The sequence below is a fragment of the Chrysoperla carnea genome, chromosome 2, assembly GCF_905475395.1.
Source record: "Chrysoperla carnea chromosome 2, inChrCarn1.1, whole genome shotgun sequence".
NCBI classification, from domain to species: domain Eukaryota; kingdom Metazoa; phylum Arthropoda; class Insecta; order Neuroptera; family Chrysopidae; genus Chrysoperla; species Chrysoperla carnea.
Genome location: NC_058338.1, coordinates 28171267 through 28190146, shown reverse-complemented (window position 1 = coordinate 28190146; position 18880 = coordinate 28171267). Strand labels below are relative to the sequence as shown.

Here is an 18880-nt window from a genome sequence, read left to right as displayed (position 1 = left end):
TACAAATACTGTAATAAAATACTGTTAGTAATAAAATATCATTAAAATCCTATCTGACATACAGTAGAGTTCGCTTACAACTTTTTTTTCAAATGTTTCGAGTAAAAATTTCCATTGTATTTATTCATATTTTCTAGAAAGTAATAAAAATTAAGGTTGTTTTCATTTACTGTTTATTCAAAATTTGAAATTAAAATAAGAATAAAAAAACTATAGCGAAAAAAACTTTTCGGTTCGAAATAGATATTGTATACAAAAACAAGATTTTTGTGTGTAGACGTAGTCTATCAGTACGCTAGCATACTTGGCGATACAATATTCTGGTTAAAAATACAATTATACTTAATTAATGTAAGTAATATTTGATGTACTGGTAAGCGAAAGCTACTGTATCAAAAATGTTAAGTTAAAAGAATTTTTAAATGATTTTATAAACCTAATTCGGTACCACCCATTGAACTTTCATGAGTTATATTCGAATCGAGACTTGCACAATCGGATTCGTTCGAATGTGGGCTTGAATAATTTGCAGCCTCTTGCAATCGCATCAACATATTTAATAATGGATCAGTTGAATCACATTCTGATTGTGTTACAGAATTCGATTCTAATCCAACATCTTGTGGGGTAATTCGTGTTAAACTCTGAGGTGGTGAACCTGCCCATGGATACGTATCAATAATAAATTGTACAGGATCAACCCAAGGTGCACGTTTACCATACAATTGTATGCCTTCTTTAGCTGCTTCACGGAGATATGGTGCTAGAGAATAATTCCAAACATCAGAAAACCATGCTTTTGATGCGTCCATATCAAGAGGACACGCCAAAAATAATCGTGGGCCAATTGTTACATCACCTGAGCTGTGAGTTTCCAAAAATTTATTTAGATGTTTCCATACTTTTGGTAGCCAATTCAGAACTGTTGATAATTCAGGTCGATCACCTTGAGTGAGTTCCAGAGTTGTGAGACGCCGACGCAAAACACGTCCTAATAAACCAGATGCTGGTTCAAGATGTGGTGCTACTAGGACCCATCGAAAACCATGTTGCAACTGTAAGTTAGTTGTACTACAAGCTGCCTGTGCCATTGTGCCAATTAAACAAGGTACTGATCGCGGTAAAGCACCCAATGCTTCATTAAGAGGACCTGCTCTATGAAGATTATCCAAAACAACAACACAAGGTAAATCTGAATTATCACCTCCGGATGCTTGTTCTCCAAGATGTGCTAAATATTGTCGCAATTCTTTTCCTGATTTATGATCAACACTAAAACAAATTTTTATATTAAATAATATACAATTTAAATTTAAATCACTGTATCTATTCACACGGTTGCAATAAAGGAATAATTGAACATGTTTACTACCGAGGAATGGCCAGCTACCCGTAAAGACTAGTATTAGAAGTAAACAACTTGTTTAAAAGTCTAAGCAAGGTTCTTAAAAATGTACTAACACACATGCTTGTGAATAAAAAAAACAAAACTTACTTGAATGTTGCAATTGCATCTGATGGATCTTTTCCTTGACTTTGTGCATGAAATTCTGCCAATCTTTGTGCTAAATGTGTTTTACCAGTTCCTGGCGGTCCACACAAAACGATTCGTCGATGTTCCGCAAGCAATGTAACCAATCGTTGCCCAACACCTCTTGGTATTAAAGCTTCAAATGCTAAAGCACAAACTGGTTGTAAAATAATATGTAATGTAGAAACTCGTCCCACGATATAACCAACAGGCAAAAGATCGGGTGGCGGTGCTGACGGTGATCGTTCAGCATCACCTAAACGATATTTTGCAACAGAATCACCACCTAATCCTAATGAATTAACTGGATCTAATCTTGCAACATGTTGTTTAAATGATCGTCTTACTATAACATCTAATTGACCCCACGATATTGATGAACCAATTTTCTTAAATGCAATCGTTATTTCATGACCTTCTGATAAATTTTGACATACATCGGATTTATAATTTTCAGCATAATATTTATCAAATGTATTTGGTTGACCCAAATAAACTGATATAGAAATGCGTTTCCCATCGATTTCAGGTTCAATTGAAGTTTCTTCAACGGCTATAACATCCGGTGGTGGATCCCTATTTATGAGGGAATCGTCGTGTTCGCCATTATCTGCGTGTAAAGTACCACCAACCATCCTTTGCAAGCGCTCATTATTTTGTTTCAAACTTAACATTTCACTCTAAAGACAAAAATTACGATTAAAGCGTTACGTTAATTTATTGATTCTATAAGGAAGTATATTTATTGCAAATAGTGTAGAAAAATCACTGTCAATCGAGATAAGCTCTAAATTTTCTATACTTTGGTTGAGTTCAGCTAATTTGGTAAAATGAAGAGTTTCAGCTTTGAGTATCTCATTCAGATTAGTTTCCTACACAAAAGCAAAGATTTTGAATTGAATGATAGACACCTAGCTATTTTGGAGTATCTTTGCAAGATACTCCAAATGCCGGCGTACTTACACTTGCTTAGATTGATATGCTTCTTCGAAATGAAAGTTCGAATGCTTCCGCAAACACACTTTGTTTACTTAATTTTCTGCTTTGTTTATTCGTGCAAAAATTTTTAAAATCTAACGTTACTAAATTATTTAATAAACTATTGCGTTAGAGAAAAGTTTACGTAACAGTTTAATTGAGACAGGTAAGAAAGGCAAAAAAGTGTTATTTGGTTGAGGTGTAATGTAAATTAAACCAAATCAATTACACTAATTACAACTAATTACAAAAGTATGACTTACTCTCATCTTCATGACTGTATCTTTTAAACTTTCCAATTGATGAGCTGAACTAAGCGCTTCCAAACGTATATCTGTTAAAACTAAATCTTTTTCACGTAATTGTTTTTGTAATTCTTCAACTTCGACATCTGTATAAGCCTCTTCACTGTTGTTACTCGTTGTTGGTTGATTTTGTCCATTTTGTTGTCCATTCACATTATTATCACTTGTAGCATTCGTAGATGAATTATTTGTTGCGTTATTACTCTCACTATTATTTAAAGTTTGTACTTTTGCTTGTTTTGCATTCCGTGAAAATGCTTTTGTAAATGAACTACGCAACTGTAAAAATATTATACATATTTAAATATACAAAAGAAAAATAAAAACAGGATTCATTTTTTTTAATGTTCAAAGCTCGAGTAAAGAATTAGTGTTATAAATTAAAAGACAAAATAATTACCCATCCTTTTTTCTTCTTTTTATCTTGTTTATCTAAGCTGCAAGCACTAGACATACTAGATACACTATCTGATGATGGCTGTCTTGCAAGAACCGTCTGACCCAATCCAGCTTGTAATGATTGTGCTCTTAACATTTCCATAGCTGACCTTAATTCAGCTAATTCTGTGTCTTTACGTTCAGCTGTAGCTGTTAAATGTTGTAATCTTTGTGTCATGCTCAGCAGGCTTTGTTCAAATGCGGATACAACATGCGCCTGAAATTGAAGAAAAAAAGGTATATGAAAAACGAAGTTTTTACGTAACAAAATATCGTGGTGTTATAAACATTTACAGGGGCCTTATAATTAAAAAAATTACATACGTTTGTTGTTAGTTGCGATGTTAAAGTATGTACTTTTTCTTGAGCATCCATCAATTCGCGCCTCAATTTCCTTATCTCATGTGCTTGCTTTTCTTCAGCTGATGAATATAGACTAGATGTGGTAGATACAAGTGACACGGATGAACCATGAACTGTAATCAAAGTTAATAAATTAATTTCAATAGTTTTAGGGTTTGTAAATCAATGCTTGTTACCATCATCATTCTTAGGTGTACTTGTATGTCGAGACGATATGATACCATGGGTTGGACTGAGTGGAAATAAATGTGGAACACCACTTACACCACCGCCTGGAGCTGGACTAGTTGGTTGTGACCAATGTAATGCACCTACTGGTAAACAATAATATGGTTCTGGTTCAATTTCTGCTCCACGATGTAACATGGATGGGTATAATTTTTCCGATTTTGTAGATCTTGAAATTAAATGAATATTTTGATTTTAATAACTTTTATTAATATTTTTAATAAGTTAATACATTTTATTATTTATTTTTCTGCAACTACAATAAAAAAAGCCCTCCACCAAATAACTAAAAGTGAAACTTTCTTTAGTGAGAATTGTGAGGATAGCGAATTAGCGATAGGAAAGTAAGTAGGTATATATACGATACGAATTGGTCAGACCGGTGTGCAGAAATCAAAAAGGGAGAGAGTTTAGGTTCAAACTTTTGTTCACCGACTTAGATGTTAAGCGAATGATTGTGCAAAAGTTGAGCGCATGAGTCTTCATCAAAATGTTTCATTTTTTAGGAAAGACACAAGCATAATTTGATAAAATCGATGTACGGCATGTAGCTTGTGATACGGAAGTAATTCTTCAGATTTTACACAAAAAGAGACGAATATCTATGGTCAACAGTCTCAGGATCGAAAATCAATAAATTTCAACAAACGTCGAAACAGCATGAACAGCTAACTAGTTAGTGGAAATGCGTTTCATAAATGGCTGCATTTACTGGTTAAAATTTATGTGGAGAGATTTGTCATTGAGTTTTAGAATTTATTTGATACTAAATTTTTACAAAAAGCATCAAAATTTTTGCATACTGCAATTATTGTTAAACCAACTCCGATTTTTTATAAGCAAATTGTTATTTTGGTACAATGTCTATTAGAAAAAGAAATCACGATATTCTAAGTCCTGTTTTTCAGAATATTCACAGTGTGTCACCATTAGCATATTCTCACTTGGGCAGTACACGATAGTAAATAATAAATTTCGATTTTGCCCCAATTTCCTAGATCAATATTTGTATTATATAAATACATAGTTCGATTACCAAGTAGCTATCATCAGTATGAATTTTCTAATTGTAATTACTCTTATTGTGTATGTTACTCGTTGCTAATTTGATATAATACAAAATCCACCTATTTATATAAAACAAAAAATTGATCTAGGAAATTGGGGCAAAAGTCGAAATTTATTTCAAAATATTCTAGAGATCTCATTTATTATCTTTGATAATATTTATACGATAGTACATTTTAATGCCACCTTAGGGACAGGTTTCAGTTTTCGATGCAAACGATGATGATATAACGATAACTGTATAAATCGTGTATTACTTTTCCATGAGGCAGGATTTAGTTTTGTGATTTCCTGTTCTAGACATACTATTTACATACAGGATAATATTGCAAAATATATAAATAAGAAGCTGAAAATAGTCAAAAAATATTAAAATTTATCACAAAATTTCAATCAATTTAAATTAAAAATAAAATCATTGGATCGGTAATCGAATTCATTTCGAATAAAATATTTTATATTTTTGTTTAGCGAAGCAAATATATTTCAAACCTAAGTGCATAAAAAGCCATGTGCCACATTGTTGAAAGTATTATACCTTGGAAAAGTCCGATCACGTAGATAGCTGGACAAGGAAATAAATTTATATTATTTGCTTACTAGAATTATTTTTTACGTTTTTTTTTTTCTTCCATAAAATGTCATTAATTGATAATTTTTTTTCAATTAGCCAGTGGTTCTTTGCATGGTTTTAGCTGGACAATATTATTTATTAAAAAACAAAAAACAAAATACACAAAATTGCGCCCAAAACTGATTTCTGGTATACCCAAGCCTTCAAAAATAAGAAAAAGTTTTGTCTCTTTGACTCATTAGCCCTTCTAGCTTAATTATATGCTAACACAAAGGCAAATTTGGGTGCGATTTTTAGATTAAAAAAATATTTGTTTGACTTCTATCACATTTGACCGTAGTGGCGACCAAAACTAACAATCAAATGGAAATATTGAAATTGCGGCGTTTCTTTTATCCAGCTAAAATGGTCAAACGAACACTTATAATATGACTTGAGTGGATTACATACCTAATACTGTTGCTGCGACTTAAACGAGCTGATGGTGATACAGATGAAGAGGTTGAATCTCTAAGTAATCTAGTATGTGTTAAACTGCTACGATGACCATGAAAATTAGCTAAATTTTCTAAGCTATCATTTTCACCTAATCTTGCTCCCATTGAATAAGTGTTACTAATTAAAATAAAAATATATTTTTTTAAGTATATATTATTCAAAGAAAATTGATAACTCAAAATATTTTGCTTCATTCTAAATATAGTGCTCTTAGTACAGGCTGAAAATTTTCATATTAAAAAAAATTAACCCGTTCGGGTTTTCAACGCGATAATTAGGAGATAAATGGTAGTTTTCAAGAAAACTATGAAAAACCGTGTTTTCTCGTCAAGTCAACAATCAGATTCCATAGTATTTTTTCTTAAAAACTACTATTTTTCTCCTAATTATCGCGTTGAAAAACCGGAGAGATTAATTTTTTTTAATACTGAAATATCTTGCGCTGCACTACTACTAACTATACCACAAAAGATAAACATGTAAATAGATAAACACAAAAGTAGGTAATATAGAAATTTCCACGTAGCATTCTTGTGGCTCAGTTGGTAGAGGTTCTGGATTCGATTTTTCAAATGTTGAGACATATTACTTAAATTTAAAAGTTAATAAACGCTAATAACTTAGTATAATATAATCCTGTAGGCAACCTTACTAACAATTGATGGATGGACGTAAGTTTACAAAAACAATTAAATATGAAGAAATTTTCGTAAGATTTGTTAACTAGTACTTCTTAACTAAAGTAAGCATGCATAAAGATTCAACTCTGAAGTTTGAAGAAAAAAAGCGCAAACTCAACGCCACAAGATGTTATAACTCGAAGAAATGAAGAATAAAATATTATAGAATATAACTTACCTATGTCTTAACCATGGTGCATAAGGGCTACTATTTTCCGTGGCTTGTGTATCCGAAAGTGATCCATCACTGGCTTTAGGTCGTGCTTGTCGTAGCACAAGTTGATATTCATTCGTAATGTTACCAACACCACCACCTAATGCGCCCTTTGGTAAACTCTGAGATCCCATCATTAGTCGTTCACGTACTGATTGACTGAGTTGACTTGCTGTGTGCCCGGTTAAAGAATAACTTTTGTATTGTGTTGTTGTTGGTTCTGCAGAAAAAAATTAACAATTAATATAGAAACCTACGGCGAATACAGTTACAGATAAAGAATCTGAAATTATGTAGTATTACTTGGATGCGTTTGTTGTAAATCACTGGTGCAGGTTTGGGTTCCACCGGACACTTTTACTTTTGTTCTAGGGACAACAGAAACTTGAGCTGTCTTACTATTTCCTTGTTGAGCTATTGATCCACCACCTGAAATTTTAAAATTTAGTTCGATTAGTATTTTAAATTTTATTTGTTTCCTCCCCTATAAATTTGGTATACTATTTTAAACGACTTATGTATGACGTTTTTTAATATACTTTTAGAATTATTTTTAGGTAAGTTTTAAATGCGGATGTTTTTAATGTATTTATTAATGGAGAGTTTAGCAAGAAAGTAAATAAGTCTCCCTAACAGCGCTGGATTTATACAAGGGACACTCGGTCAAGGGCGGCAAAATTCGGAGGGTAAGAAAAAAAATTCCACTCCTGAGTCGATCCGTATCGTGAGATAAAAAACTCGCTATTAGGAGTAAGTTTTATGATTAATATTACCTGTAGAAGATATGGAAGACGATTGTGTACCCGTGGATCCAACACTGTTTCTTTTAACATATCCAAAGCTTTGAGGTACACGTACTTTAGACGAAGAGTTCTTATCTTTAGTATGTCCATGTGATGACGATACGGCTTTCTTTTCACGTCTAGATGATGTGGGACTTGAAAGACCGCCTGTAATGTAAAAGTTTCCAATTAAATTAACGGTAATAAAATATTGATAGTAGCTCAACTCGGAAGATTCTAAAAAAAGAAAGTGTCGTCAAATGAGCAAACTTAGAATAGATAGTTAAAAATAAGTACTTTAATTTTACTTAAAAACATGGACTCCATCATAACAATATACTACTCAATTTTTTTTTTCGCTATAAATACATATAATTAAACTTACTTTGAATAGGTGTTCCAACACCTGGGGAATCTGTATACTTTTTCCATTGTGAATTTTCAGGTAATATGCTATCTGTGTTCGTAATTGGTGACCGATTAGCTGGTTGACTTTGTCTATTAAGGTTAGAAGATGAGTGATGATTAGGACGTGGACCCAATGGCGGAGGTGCATCTTCACCGTTGCGGGCCCCCCGTTGGGGCCGAGTTTGTTCCGTCAACACCGTAAGGCTGCGTTGTGCCCTAAAATACAAATATAAAATGTAAATATTAATTCAAACGATAAATTTTAATTGAAAAATTATTAGAACTTATATTTGGCTAAATATAGATATTTCGTTTAGTTTGGTCGGAAATTTATTTTTTCGATACTGACGATGAAATTTTAAGTCTGTTGTATGTTTTTTAATTATATTAATTTTTTTAATAAATTTTCTTAATATTCAATTTTATTTCGGATATCGTGGTATTTATTGCAATAACTATAAATAAGTTGTTTTTGAAAAAAATCTGTAGAAAGGGTTTTAAGATATGACTTTTAATTGACGAGCAAAAAGTGGGTTTGCAGGCATACTATCTTATGAAGGATTCAAATTATAATGTTCATTAAATAATGCTAAAAAGTTTATGATTATTTAAACAAAATTAAAATAACAAATTATTGTACATTATTTTACATTTGAGGAACAAGTAGACGAAATTGTTTATAAAACGGAAATATGTGATATGTGATCGTAATCATAGAGGCAATTTTATTGAATATACGATGTTATTTTGCTCTTGGTTCGATTCTGGCTAAAAATATCACCAAAGAATTTTTTAAAGAGCATATGGACTGATCCTGTAACAGTTGGATCTTATATTCCCTTTCAAATATGATCTAGAAATACAAAAGTCTAGATACAGACAAAATTTTAATAACAAAAAATCCCACAATTATTTAGTTTGAAACTAAAATAATATATTACATATCTTGGGAAAAAAAGTAAACAATGTCTCAGATCTCATATCCATCGTCGCTGAGGGTGACAAACATATCTGAGACATTCTTTACTAGCTCCCGCGGCATGTATATTGTTTTTCTGCTCGACGGAGACAGAAAGCGGCAACTTGACACTCTCCTCCGACGAAAGTTGACACTCTCTGCCCGGAGGAGAGAAACTTGATTTTACATGCCATAAGAAATTTGAAAACGCAGAAAACTGCGGACATAATATATTTATTGTACCTAAATAAAAAAGAATTGTGACATCTTTCGATTTTATTGTTCCTACTCGTTTCAACCTTCTTCAATAGGTTTTGGTTCTACCTACGACTCACAGGACATATAATAATCTAGGGAAGATCTCTACAGTAAATAGTACCTTTATAAATTTAGTCAATTAATCGCAAGATTAAAATTTAAGCAGTGATATATCAGTTGTATATAAAATTATACAGAGTGTTAAAAAATTAACTTCGTTTTTCTTTATTATGTTAAAGATTTGTGATTGTATGGTTGATATTTAACGAGTTTCATCATGGTTACATCTAATAGGATACCTCAAGAAACACAGATATTATAGTGGTTTGAAAGAGGATGTCTGTATTACCATTTGTTTATATTCATTATTATAAAAAAATTAGATTGTTAACAAATTGTTAAAAATTTCTACTATAAATTAATAAACCATTTGGAAAAAATTATATTATTTCATTTTAATTAATAAACCCACGCACAAAATACGTTATTAATAAAATAAATTTGCATATAAAATAATTACAATTCAGCGCGCATACAATCACATTTCCCCGACCTACCTTGAATACTAGCCGTATATATTTAAAAAAAATTATTTTATTCACCAAATGGTTTAATTCACTCACCTTTAAATAATCAATTTTGAATGAGTTTTCAATTAAAAATTATTAAAATTATTTCTCACAATATTTTTTATTATTTTTATAAAAATAGCTATCAAAATTTATTGTCACAATATTTCACTAATTTATTTTACAATTTATCAAAAAAAGTTTTATATAAAAAATGTTCAATATTATTGTCGAAATAAATTGTATTAAAAACAATTTAATAAGTCACAAAATCCATGCACAAAATTTAAATGCCTTATGTGCCTTTATTGTATTGTATAAATATTATAAATTTGAAATGGATGAATGAAGTCTTTGTTTTTGTATATTATTTTAAAAAATCAGTTATTTTAATTATCTCAATATACAATTTTTTAATTAATAATAATAGATTTGATTATTCTATTGTAAAGCCCGTTTATTATGAATGTTTATTATTTATATTTTTTTTAATGGTTGTGACTGTTAGAACAGACAGATATTATGAATAATCATACATATTATATTTGTGAATAAAATCAATTGGTGGACGCATGTGCCGCTAGAGGGTACCAATCGTTCTTCTAAATGTTACATAACAATATACTCATATGGTGTGATTCAACCAACAAATGGACACTCAATAGTGGATTAATCGGTTCCTGCCCGAACTTAAAAGACCACCTAGATCAGGAGTGGCGAACCTTTATGTCTTTAAGCTGACCACTTTGCAACTTGACTGATGAAAATCCAACAAAATTTTCGACCTAAAAATTTTCCGCACTCGTGTGGTGAAACGACCTCCAGTAGGCTCCACTATAAGACTTTGAGAGACTAGACTTATAACGAAGCCACTTAAAAAGAAACTAGACTTACATTTCATAAGGTACGTTCGATAAAAAAAAATTTTTCAAACAGAAGTTATTCTACTCAAAAAAGTCATCTTAAAGAAATCTTAAGTCAAATTGGGTTCATACACAAGTGGTAAAATATAATAGACCATTTTAAATAACAAAGTGGTTCTTCTTATCATTTTTTTCGTAAATCGAATAAATTCAACAGAAATCCAGTGAAAAAAGATTAGTCATTTAAAATTAAATAAAACAAAATCCCTGATGCTAATAGTCAAACCCTTGAATCTTGCAACTAAAGTCATTAGGTAATATCCATATAATGTAGCAGCCACCCTAAAGTGTGAGTGTTATTCAACTTGGTCGACTGTATCGAATAGAGACTGTATGCAAACATCTGCTCATAAAGTTTATGAACTCTTTCATAATCATATTATTTAGAGGGTTGAAAGTTTATGTTGATGACGTTTTTTTTGTTAGTCACCGATTGACCCTCACGCTCACTTGACTTCGTAAGAGATTTTACTTACAGTTAACTTATTATAATATTTGGTATATTTGTTATCATTATTTCTAATCTTTTTTAAATTTTTAACATATTTTAAGGGAGTTAATCTGAATATTATCCTAAATTTAAATATTGATAAATGGGAGTCTTGAGGTGAAAGTCATAATAGTGTAAAAACTACTGTTTGAAATTATCACAGGCTGACCATATGGTTCTGATTTTGTCGGATAGTCTTACATTCAAATACTGTTTTCTGCATTCATAATTGTCCTAGCTTTAAGAATACGTTCTATTTTGATTTTGACATTATTTTTATATACACTTTTATGTAGAAAATTTAAATAGTTGATTAGATTTGAAATAGACATACTTTGCCGTTGGAGTTTTCACCCGTTTATTAGTTTATGCAATACATACAAACGTACATGTAATATGTATTGCATAAGCTGATTGAAAAATTCAAAAGCGTAGTTTTACTATCGTATATAAATAACTAAATTAGTTAGTTATTGGTTTATTGATTCGAAATTAGGATATATAAATTAACCACTCGAAGTTCGTTGGGTGAATATGGAATATTTATCAATAAATACTATAAAAATAATTCGTATTAATTATAAAAAGATAGAAAATATCATTACATAAGCTAGAACTTTTATAGATACTCATAATACTTAAATATTAGGATGTACAAAAATACGAGGTATTAATTTTTTAACGGTAGTAATTAAAATGGAGAAATTTGACTCGATTACAACAAAACTTTGTACATATTAAAATGATATATAAATAATTAAATATAGTAAAATAAAACTTAACATTTTGATAATTATTAAATCGCAGACGATTACACATTGAAGTAACCCAATCTGTTAGAGGGCTTCAATTTGAAAGTATATCTAATGACCTGTTAACTAACAGACAATCAAATAATTACTTATTTCTAAATATTAAAAAAATCGGTCAAGAGTTTACAAAGTCCACGTAGAGCAGGGTTCGATATCCATACCAACAACAACAAAATACAATACAGACAATAATAAAGTTCGTTACTAGTTCGTTAATCTTGTCCATAATGCACTAAATTACAGGGCTTAGTTAAAAAAAATAAATTCAGGATCACGTACTGAATTTCCTATGTTTTTTGTTAGATAATTTTTTTTTTCTCTTACTGTTTACGTCAATTTACAATTGGTAATAACCTAACTTTTAACAAATTTATTTTTTGTCTAAAATTAATATTTTTGAAGTAATAACGCGTTCAATGTTGCACTACCGGGTTAATAAAATCGAGTTATGCATAAAATAATGACTTTAATGAAAAGTGATTTTAAAATAGTTGAGTCCATTCGAGAAAGTAACCAAAAAAATTTGTGTCCACTTTTAATTTTCGCGAGTTATTGAATAGGTTACAAATTAGGTAGCCTCTAGAAAATAACAACGCTTTATTTGAGTACGGAGCCCTAAAAATGAATCATTTTTCTAGGAAAAAATGATTAAAATTTACGAAGGTAAAGCATTAGTAACTTTAGGGTACAATATTTACGGGTATAGTGACAGGTCAAGTTGATTGAGGCTTTTTGTAATTTTGTAATCTTCATAGATGCATACCCCCTTCCTTACTTTCATTTTCCCTATCCTTTCTATGACATGTTCTGTGTATAGTGTTCGTATTGTTTAAAGAAAAAAATGAATAAATTGAATTGAATAATTACCAAAAAAAAAAAAAAAAAAAATTTGACCAAATATTTCCACTATACAGTAAACCCGCGATAATCCAGTCCCTGTCTTATCCGGCACCCCTTGTAATCCGACATAACTATTACGTTATTATAGTGTAGATTTATTATAAATGCATGAATTCTTCGTGGCTAAAATTATTCTTTTTCAAAAAGTTCCGGACTACAGGGGTTTGTGGCAGTACTCTATAGTCCGACAAATTCGAGAATTCGACGCCACCTTGCAAATAGTTAGTCGGATTACCGCGGGTTCACTGTAGTTGAGTTTCTTAGTAAAACTAATTACGGAGAACTAACTCAAATTTATCAAAAACTTAAATAATGCTTACCCTCCAACAGGATGTCTTTGTGGTGTTGTATTTAATCGTAGCACAGACATTCCACCATTGATTCGATGATCTTGTTCTGATGTATATCCATCAAATCCATGATGATTATTAATATTTCTAGTATCGTTGCCCGCACGAATTAGTTCACCATCGGACATGTAACCATTCACAATTTCTTCAATATCACAATAATCACTAGCATCGGTTGGTGGTAATTTTCTTTGAAGTAAATACTGTTGACGCTGTTGTCGAACATTTGGCATCGTTAAATTATTACAGTATCCACGGATTAGTGGCATCATTGGTTTAATGGTCATTGTTAAACTGGCATCATCTTCACCTTATTAAACAAAAATAAAGGTATCAATCTTTAAGTTTCGGTGATTTATCTTACAGAATTTATGATTTTTTAAAGTGTTTATGACTTGAAAAATATCGTAATTTGAAGACAAACGAAAGCAAAAATGATTTTATAAAAAAACCTGCACAAGCATGGTTTTGTGATAGACTGGTCGGTTAAAATTAACTGGAACACAATTGAGGAGGGCTGTTTTAAGGAGGGATAGTGTCGATTGAACTATCATATAGTTTCTAGGAAATCTAGGGATGTTCTTTGATCCCAGATACAGGACACGTATGGAAGATTATGACATTTTTATTCATATTATCTGTCCTTAAAAGCCGATAGAGAGACAGGTAATAAATATTCAACTATCAAATTTGGGGCTCATTCGTAGTGACTCCAAAAGGACAAATGATCATTAAGTTCTAGTGCTAATGAACCCGATTGCGACATCATCGACATCATTGATGGGTTAAGGGCTAATCCAAGAATTGTTTACTCAATAGCCTCGATGTGAGAATATATCTGATAGGTCGACAGTTATTTCGAATCAGAAGAAAATAACTCGTTGCTCCAAAACCGGGTTAAATATATTAATTGTAAACTTTAAACATCTGTTAATATTTAAATATCAAACTTAGTATCTTGCTTTGAAGAGTTTATGATATCTTGGGATGTTCCACTCACGCAAGAAATTTTCCAAGCTTACAAGATCTTGCAAGGCGTGCCATCCACTTCAATGTTTGCACAGCGCTAATACTAATTTTTGGATATTTTTGTTGTTGTATATTACCTAATGAATTATCACGACCATGCGAAATTTGAATATTATCTGATGCTCGAGTTGTATCGATTGACGTTGATTTAATTTCTTTAATTTTCGGTTGTTCACTTCCACTTTCACTACTTGGACGGTATATAACACTACTTTCACTGGAATTACTATGTTGGCCAGTTGATGCACTATGACTGCTCTCTGATAACTGACTACACTGACTACTTGGTGCTTCAATATTGCTGCTGTTCACATGTTCATTTTGGATTGGAGAAACCACGGCCATTGTTTCATTTGATTGTAATTGATTTACTTGATTCTCGGAAGAAATTGTTGTTTTTAACGGTGGACTTGAATTACGTTTTTCGTCTTTGATAATTTTTGAAGTACCTGTAACGAACAAAAAACTGTATTTGTGATGGAATAACTTGTATTATTGAAAAGCTGAACTTTTCTGTGATAGTGCCATCGAAATGAAATTTGTCGTTCTAAACTTTAGCACAAACATGCAGATAGATAGACACATTTGTTTTCATCACGGCAATGAGATTCAAAACGAATGGAGGCCATTTATATGCTACCTATGCTTTAAATATGTTTTAGATATGTGACAAATGGTGCTAGTAGTAAGGAATAAATTAGCATGCGTGATTTATAATTCTAAGGATCCACGTAAAGTTTAAATATATAATAAAGCTTCATAATTTCATTTCATACCTTTTACAGCAGCAGTTGGTTTTGGAATTCCAGTACCGGCTGATATGTTACTATTATTTGGAGGGGGTAATTTATTATCACTTGGTTTGATAGGTACCGCTGTTGTTTTACTTATTTTGATTTTTGGTTCAGTTAGTTTTGACGTAACCGTTGCATTTGTTTTGGAAGTTGATATGTTTTTTGTTGAAGACATATATTCTTTTTTGACAAGGGACGATGATGTATTTAATTTTGCTTGGGAAGTCGATATGTTTTTTGTGGTCGGAAGTTTTACATTACCAGGTTTTGTACGAATATTTTTATTTTTATCAGATGAATCCAAACTAAAACTACTATCAGATTTTTCACTTTTAGCAGAGCTTGATACACCACTAGAGGAACTTGTACGTTTCCCTGAGAAAGTTGGCAACATTTGTGTTGTCTGTTGTGCGGTGACAGATCCATTTGTTGATTTTGTGGATTTAATTTTTTCTAAACTTAATTTATTATTTTGTTGTGGATGATGTGGGATATGTGATTGTTGATTTTGGATACCAACACGTGGTATCATCGATGGAGCAGGACTGGAAGCACGACTTGATGATACACTTGTTGGTGGTGGTGGTACAACCATGGTGGTTCCTGTAGGGCGAACTTTATCTGGAGGACATCGCCGGGTTGGTAGCGCGCTTCCTGGTAATGGTATGCTTGTTCCATTGTTGACTTTTCCGCCTGATAATGCTCTGTAAATAAAATACATAAATTAATTATCTATTTTATTTGTATATAAATAGCTGTTTCAAGTTATGCGACCACTACCGTCATAATCTTTAAACTAAAATGATACGATGTCATTTCTATTTAAGAGTAGTAAAAAAAAAATTATTTAAAAGTTAAGTCGACCCTAGTAGCTCAGTTGGTTAAAGCGTAACCAATACAGTTCGTAGTATGTCTGTGGTAGCGAGTTCGATTTTTCGTAACTTTACTAAAATATAGCCCACTGACAAGTAATCTTTGGATATTTTTAGAATCTATAAATCAGTGTTTTATATATTTTACTGATAACGTTATAACAAAGATATTCAAATTTAAAATCTGAGTAGTTTTGACAAATGCCTAAAATGCCCTTTTCCGTTCTACTTTAACTCCGTAGAGCTTTGCTTGATGGCTACTTGGTGGGTTCAAATCCTGCTCAAATTAAAATCAAATAGATGCAAATCTAAAATTTAAGAGATTTTTTGGGGCTCCAAAAGTCATTATCTAATTTCAAATCCCATTCACTCGAAGTGTTTAGAGTGACCAAACTTGGTGAATTTCCACTTACAGAATCTTTCTGGATTTACCTGACCACTAGACAATCAACATTCTCGACGAACGTAACTTAGAATAAAGACTATAGGAGCCTTTGAATTCAGATGTTTGCTTGTGACAAACAAACTGCCCGTAGTTAGAGCCCAGCGAATTTATTGAATTTATTTCAGTTTTTGAATTTCCGCACACTTTTTGAAGAATTTTGCATTACGTAGCTCTTCTATTATTTTCCACGTGTATCAATTTCAGTTATCGTAGCAAGCTTATTTAAATTGAGAGAGCCTCAGGTCCTCAGCACCCCCCACAAGCGGATAAGGAGATGTCCAGGTTTGTATGTCTTATCGGAAAATATAATATAAGCATGGAAAGTGTGCACGAAGAAGAAAACGAAAATACACAGCTCATGTTTTATATTTTTACAACGTGAAGCTTGTGAGTCTCTCAAATATGCCTGTACGGATTGAATATGTATTTGAAACAATATTGTTTCAACTTAAAACACTTTTGTCAAAATCATTCAAACTAAATTGCCATTAAAATTGAAATAAAAAAGATTTAACAGAAAATAAATAGAATATTTATTATTAGAATTTATATTTCAAAATTGATATAAAACATCTGTGCATTATTAATATAGTTTTTTAACCTTTATGATTAAAATTTAAAATAATATTATTCTTCATAAACATCAAAATATTAAAATTGAAAATCGTTTTTTAACCACATTTCGTAATATTTATTTAAAATTGTTATACCATGCATATATGTAATATGCACGGTATACTAAGTTTAGTCCCAAGTTTGTAACGCTTAAAAATATTGATGCTACCAACAAAATTTTGGTATAGGTGTTCATAAAATCACCTAATTAGTCCATTTCCAGTTGTCCGTCCGTCCGTCTGTGGACACGATAACTCAAAAACGAAAAAAGTAATCAAGCTGAAATTTCTACAGCGTCCTCAGGACGTAAAAAGTGAGGTCGAGTTCGTAAATGAGCAATATGGGTCAATTGGGTCTTGGGTCCGTAGGACCCATCTTGTAAACCGTTAGAGATAGAACAAAACTATAAATGTAAAAAATGTTCCATATCAAAAAATAAACAACTTTTGTTTGAAACATTTTTTCGTAAACATCACTGTTTACCCGCGAGGTCGCAAATTAGGCGTAAATTGTATAGTATGTATTATATAAATTGTATATGTATGTGCAATGTGATAGAGTAATAAACACTATTTATGCATGGTATTTCAACAATTAACTCAGTCAATTGTTTGTTTTCACTTGTATTTTAAATAAATTTGATTTTTTTCGTACGTTATATGGATTGTTTAAAATTATTATTATATTTACTGTGGAAAAGCAGGGAAGTAATATATTTTACTTAATTGATATACAGAATGTTCGATTTACATATAGGCATATAAATATCACGAGTATGACAGAATACATGCGTTAAGCAATGCATCTAAGTGAGAGGTTATATACATATGTTGAATCTTCGATATGCGTTGAGATAGTTGTAAGACGCTTGGAGCGTGGGAGTTTCTTAGTTGAATAGATGAATTACACTTAAAAACTAACAGTTAAGCCACGATACAAGTCACTTTTGCAATTTCATATAACACCTATAATACCTCTTAGATGCATTGTTTTCCACAAAGAAGACTTAATGTCTTTCTTCTCTGCTTTCGCGTAGTTAGTTGTTTCAAAATGAAATGATCTTTCTAATTGAAAATAGTAAACATTCAATTTTGGGGTCAGTCAGATGGTTTTTATTTTGATTGTTCCTTTTCCGAAATTTTTTTGCGCTAATCCTAGTAGTAATTGTTTCAAAATTATTTGTAAATAAAAGAAATACAGTGGAACCTCAAAAACTCGAACGACAAGGAAAATGCAAAAATTTCGAGTTAATGAATTTTCAAATTACGTCATTCTATTTACTAGCTATGACTTACGGACGGAAGTTACAGAGTATTAACTAAGATGAACTATCAATGCCCCTTTTGTGTTCAAATTACAAAGCCTAAATAATTCGAAATACCGCCTATTTAGGGGTTCTGCGAAAAGGAATGACATTTTGTTTCGATTTACTGAGGACTACGACTTAATAACGAGGTTCGAGTTATCGAGGTTCCACTGTATTATAAACAATCACAAAATAAAAACTCATGCACAGGCACATATAAAATTGCACTGAATAACAATCAAACGTTTGTATAAATTCACAATAAATTTAATTAAAACCATGTTTAAACCACACACAAAACAATACCTTTTAACATTAGGTGTTGTTGGTACACTTTGTGACTTTTTTGATGAATTATTACCCATTTAAACATTCACATACGGTAAATATTATAAATTATTTATAACAAAAATATGAAATAATAATAATATTCATCTCTTTAAAGGTGGTAGATAAGTGCTTGAGAGAAAAGCTCACAAAAACTGTACGTCA

At 31.3% G+C, this 18880-nt stretch overlaps 1 protein-coding gene across 4 annotated transcripts in view; it reads right to left on the bottom strand.

Moving 5' to 3' along the window:
* Positions 1-223: 223 nt before the first annotated feature.
* The window catches only part of LOC123291684 (protein sickie), a 95666-nt gene continuing 77009 nt past the window's right edge, over positions 224-18880 (bottom strand). The window contains exons 1-16 of one of the 4 annotated variants that reach the window (XM_044872057.1): positions 18695-18744; positions 15133-15854; positions 14434-14805; positions 13298-13637; positions 8045-8283; positions 7651-7827; positions 7181-7306; positions 6842-7097; positions 5936-6100; positions 5450-5476; positions 3792-4012; positions 3577-3728; positions 3215-3469; positions 2773-3093; positions 1496-2211; positions 224-1272 (exon numbers count right to left, since the gene is read on the bottom strand). In XM_044872057.1, the coding sequence (XP_044727992.1) occupies positions 429-1272; positions 1496-2211; positions 2773-3093; positions 3215-3469; positions 3577-3728; positions 3792-4012; positions 5450-5476; positions 5936-6100; positions 6842-7097; positions 7181-7306; positions 7651-7827; positions 8045-8283; positions 13298-13637; positions 14434-14805; positions 15133-15745 (4824 nt within the window). In that variant the 5' untranslated portion in view covers positions 15746-15854; positions 18695-18744 and the 3' untranslated portion in view covers positions 224-428. Of the gene's footprint in view, positions 1273-1495; positions 2212-2772; positions 3094-3214; positions 3470-3576; positions 3729-3791; positions 4013-5449; positions 5477-5935; positions 6101-6841; positions 7098-7180; positions 7307-7650; positions 7828-8044; positions 8284-13297; positions 13638-14433; positions 14806-15132; positions 15855-18694; positions 18745-18880 lie in introns of those variants that run through there. The other 3 variants (XM_044872053.1, XM_044872054.1, XM_044872056.1) reach the window with 3 other exon arrangements.